Here is a 4,799-nt window from a genome sequence, read left to right on the forward strand (position 1 = left end):
GACGATGACCCTGAGAAAGTGCTTAGGACCGAGTACTTTGAAGCTGAGCCAGAGGACCTGGTAGCCGGGATCAAGATCAAGCATGTGTCCAAGGTGCCATACCTATGGGGACGGGGACCGCAGGGTCATGGGGCGGAGACCATCCTCTGGGCCTTGTTTCTCCTGGATTCCTGTGGCTGCCCTCTGACCGGCTCTCCTGGGCACCAGCCATCCCTCAGGCTGTGTCCCCAGGGCCCAGTGTGGAGGCTCAGGGTCAAGTCAGCAACCCGTGCTGCCCCACTTAACCTCTGACCAGCTTTGCAGTGGATGCTCTCTGAGCTCGCCGTATACAATGCCTGGGCGTCATGGGCCTTCTAGACCTGCCGAGACACCAAAACACCTGGGTGCTGTGGACCTGGGGTGGGGCGGAGTGCAGCAGGAAGCAGCGGGGCCTCCTCTCAGTCCTCCTCCTGCCTCTCTGTGCACTGGTTGGCGGTACTGGGTGTGGTCTCCTCCCCAGACGCTTGGACGGGTATTCCAGAGGGAAGTAGAAGGGGCCCTTTGCAGTGAGGGGCTCCTGAAGTCCGGGGCCACCCTCTGCCTTTCCTGCAGGTGTTCAGAGTGGGGAACAAGGGCAAGGCAGCTGTCAGAGACCTGAACCTGAACCTGTATGAGGGCCAGATCACTGTCCTGCTGGGCCACAACGGCGCGGGGAAGACTACCACCCTCTCCATGCTCACTGGTGAGGGGCCCAGCCTTCATACCCCACCCCGACCTCCAGGCCCTTCCTTCAAGGCCACCTCAGGCTGCCCCGGCCTTATGCCCTCAGGTGGCTATTGTCCTCCCCCTGCTGTGCTGATAGCTAGTGGAGCCCCAGGGGCTCTGGGAACAGGGTGGGAGCCTCTCAGGCCACACAGAGGTGGCCCCACCCACGCTGATTTAGTCCCGAGCCACTCTCCTAGAAAGCCGTCCTGAATGAGCCAGCCCAGCCCTAACGGTCGTCCTGTCCTCCCTGAGAACAGGCTCAAGTAGGACCTGGGCTCGGAGAGCGTGGGGGATACGCCTCTCTCATTCCTTACAAGCCACACATCCTGGCAGTGGGCATCCCCCACCCTCCTCTGTCTCTGGAGACCCACACGGCAGGGTGCACACCGTGTGAACCAGGGAGTCTCAGCACTCCTCGTGCTACTGGAGGATGTTCGCGCTGAACTTGAGCCCCGGGGTCTTCTGCTCGGCCCTAGGTCTCTTTCCCCCGACCAGTGGACGGGCATATATCAGTGGGTACGAAATCTCCCAAGACATGGCTCAGATCCGGAAGAGCTTGGGCCTGTGCCCACAGCATGACGTCTTGTTTGACAACCTGACTGTCGCAGAACACCTGTATTTTTATGCTCAGGTGAGCTGGCAGGTGACAGGATTCATGGGTCGTTGTGGTTATTCCATCACCTACATGCTCGGGTCCCCAGGGCAGCCATGTGAGCCCTTAGCCTCCCAGCAAACTGAACCTGCTCCGAGGAGGCGTTCGCGAATTGTGGGGTGGGTGGGTGTCAGGACACGAGATCCAGCCTGGGGAGGGACGGAGACAGCACCATTCCAGTGCCAGCTGGATGGGCTGGCCTCCCATCAGAAGCCGCTGCCAGATCTCTGTCCCCTGCTGTGTCAGCTGAAAGGCTTGTCGCGCCAGAAGTGCCCTGAAGAAGTCAAACGCATGCTGCACATCCTCAGTCTGGAGGACAAGCGGGACTCCCGGAGCAGGTTCCTGAGCGGGGGGATGAGGCGCAAGCTCTCCATCGGCATTGCCCTCATCGCAGGCTCCAAGGTAGGGGCGGCGGGGCCTGCAGCACAGCAGCCTGGGCCTAGGACGTGGCTCTGCCGTCATCACAAGCCCTTTCCTCTGCCCTCCAGGTGCTGATGCTGGACGAGCCCACCTCGGGCATGGACACCATCTCCAGGAGGGCCATCTGGGACCTTCTTCAGCAGCACAAAAGTGACCGCACCATCCTGCTGACCACCCACTTCATGGATGAGGCCGACCTGCTGGGGGACCGCATCGCCATCATGGCCAAGGGGGAGCTGCAGTGCTGCGGGTCATCTCTGTTCCTGAAGCAGAAATATGGTGAGCGGCCACAGGCAAGCAACGGGGCAGGCAGCCGAAACTCCATTCTGTGTGGGGTCAGCGTTGCTGGCCCAGTATGCTGGAGAAAGTATCCACTGGTAACGTTCCCAAAGGGCCCCTGAGATCAGGCAGAGAGAGGCCTTCTCTAGACATCCTGTTCTGCTACCTGTGGGTAGAGACCCGAGGCCCCAGGCAGAGGGGCCTGTGAGATTGAAGAAGGAATGAAGCAGGTAGTCTTGATTTGGAGCATCATTCAGCTTTGAGCAGTGGACTAGCAGTCAAGTGCCAGGGCCACCAAGAGCAGGGGTGCCGTTGCAGAGACCAAGCCCGCTCGCCAGCCTTGCAGCTCCCAAACAAGTGAGGGGCCCACGGCACTGTCTAGGGCTGGTGGGCAGCGTGTGGAGTCAGCCCCATCTTTGCTGTATGAGCATGGCTTCCCATCTCGAGGACAACTCATGGTCTAACATGGTCCTGGCACGCCAGGTCACATCCATGTCCCGCCAGCAGAAGGAGCCAATACAGAAGACCAGCACCCCACCACCAGGACACCCCAGGATTTGCACCCCTCACATCTGCAGCTTCCTCTGACCAGCACACAGCCCCGAAAGCAGAAGGTGACCTAGTGTGGTCACCATCAGGCTGGGGGGAGGCTGTAAGAGAGTGGCCCTTGTCCTTAGGTTCTGCTACCGAGAAAGCAGGGAGAAGGGGTTTTGGGGACAATTTGTACCCCAGTATCTGAGACTTGACATCTGAAATCCAGCTCTGGTTTCACCTCCTTATCATGCTCAGCAACCCAGGTCCTCCAGCATCTCTCCCCAGCGGGTGGAGGTGGGGAGGTGAGACCCTCAGGACAGCATTGAGGTGCCCTGAGATGCATCAATTCCAGTTCACTTGCCCCAGCTCTGCAGCCCCTTTCCCAGAAGCCTGACCTGCAGGAGCCCAGGGCCCTGGGTGGGCCAGGAGGAGAGTGGGATGCAGCCTCACTGGGCTCCTGGGTGTACCAGGCGCAGGCTACCACATGACGCTGGTGAAGGAGCCTCACTGCAACCCCGAGGGCATCTCCCGGCTGGTCCACCACCATGTCCCCAACGCCACCCTGGAGAGCAGTGCCGGAGCAGAGCTGTCGTTCATTCTTCCCAAGGAGAGCACACACAGGTACATACATGTCCCAGAGAGCACGGACAGGTACACATCCTAGAGAGACCAAGCACAGGCACGTGTGTGTCCCAGATCACTCACAGGTACAGATCTGAGAAGGAGGTTCAGGGGACCTTAAGGGCTCCGTGTGTAGAGTCACCCGCCCTGCACCTGTGTGGCTTGGCCAGGAGCACCTCTTAGCTCCCGGGCCTGTGATGGTCGGTACCCAGTGAATCTGCTTGCTGGGCCCAGGGTGCCAGGCCTTCCTGTGTGTCAGGGCTGTACCCGAGAAGAAGAGTGGCTCATCACAGGGTGCTCAGTGCCCTGGTGCCATCCACACTCAGCACGAGGCTCGCTCCTCACACTGCAGCCACTCAGGGTTAGTGTGCAGCTGTGAATTCGTGTGTCTTCTTGGTCTCAGAATCTGAGTCATGAACACAGGCCTCATAAACAGAGCAGACTCCCGGTGTAGGGAGGTAAAAACCAAACTCTTTAAGTCACATTCAGAAACTTCAGAATAGAAGACTTAAAAGTACATTAATCTTGCTGCAATCTGGATTGAGAAATGTGGTTTTAATCACGGCAGTGTTTTCTGACTCATTCATTCATTTATTTATTTATTTATTTATTTATTTTTGGTTGTGTTGGGTCTTTGTTGTGCGTGGGCTTTCTCTAGTTGCAGCTAGCAAGGGATATTCTTAGTTGCGGTGCGCGGGCTTCTCATTGTAGCAGCTTCTCTTCTTGCGGGGCATGGGCTCTAGGCATGCGGGCTTCAGTAGTTGTGGCTCGCAGGCTCAGTAGTTGTGGCTCGCGGGCTCTAGAGAGCAGGCTCAGTAGTTGTGGTGCACAAGCTTAGTTGCTCTGTGGCATGTGGGATCCTCCTGGACCAGGGCTCGAACCCAGTCCCCTGCATTGGCAGGAAGATTTTTTTTTTTTTTTTTTTTTGGCTGCGTTGGGTCTTCATTCCTATGTGCGGGCTTTCTCTAGTTGCGGTGAGCTGGGGCTACTCTTCGTTGCAGTGCATGGGCTTCTCATTGCAGTGACTTCTCTTCTTGTGGAGCATGGGCTCTAGGCGCATGGGCTTCAGTAGTTGTAGCTTGCGGGCTCTAGAGCACAGGCTCAGTAGTTATGGTGTGCGGGCTTAGTTGCTCCGCGGCATGTGGGATCTTCCCGGACCAGGGCTCGAACCCATGTCTCCTGCATTGGCAGGCAGATTCTTAACCACTGAGCCACCAGGGGAGTCCTCTCTGACTTAGATATAGTATAATTTGTTTTACACCTACTCTGTTATCACACACACACAAATGTGCTAATGCACATCCTTTTAGAAAAATCTTTGTCAAGATCTCCAGTGACCCCTTAGAATAGATTCCCAATAGTGGGGTAAATTTTACCAGATTCACTTCTGGAAAGGTGATGTGTTTGACTTCCCCAGCAGCAGCATAGGGGAGTGTCCATTTACTCCACAGTTGCCAACTTTGAGTAAAATTTCTTATTAATATTTGTGTATCTAATGGGTGAAAGTGGCACACACACACATAATTGGCATTTTGTATTTCTTCCATTC

At 56.7% G+C, this 4,799-nt stretch overlaps 1 protein-coding gene across 1 annotated transcript in view; it reads left to right on the forward strand.

Annotated features, from left to right (window-relative positions):
• The window catches only part of ABCA3 (ATP binding cassette subfamily A member 3), a 35,072-nt gene that overhangs the window by 16,324 nt on the left and 13,949 nt on the right, over positions 1-4,799 (forward strand). Inside the window, exons 11-16 of the mRNA XM_007453532.1 lie at positions 1-93; positions 592-721; positions 1,221-1,375; positions 1,643-1,798; positions 1,885-2,095; positions 3,100-3,250. The exon at positions 1-93 is cut by the window's left edge and continues 9 nt beyond it. Coding sequence (XP_007453594.1) covers positions 1-93; positions 592-721; positions 1,221-1,375; positions 1,643-1,798; positions 1,885-2,095; positions 3,100-3,250 — 896 coding nt within the window. The remainder of the gene's footprint in view (positions 94-591; positions 722-1,220; positions 1,376-1,642; positions 1,799-1,884; positions 2,096-3,099; positions 3,251-4,799) is intronic.

The sequence above is a fragment of the Lipotes vexillifer genome, unplaced genomic scaffold (genome assembly GCF_000442215.2).
Source record: "Lipotes vexillifer unplaced genomic scaffold, Lipotes_vexillifer_v1.1 scaffold914, whole genome shotgun sequence".
NCBI classification, from domain to species: Eukaryota; Metazoa; Chordata; class Mammalia; order Artiodactyla; family Lipotidae; genus Lipotes; species Lipotes vexillifer.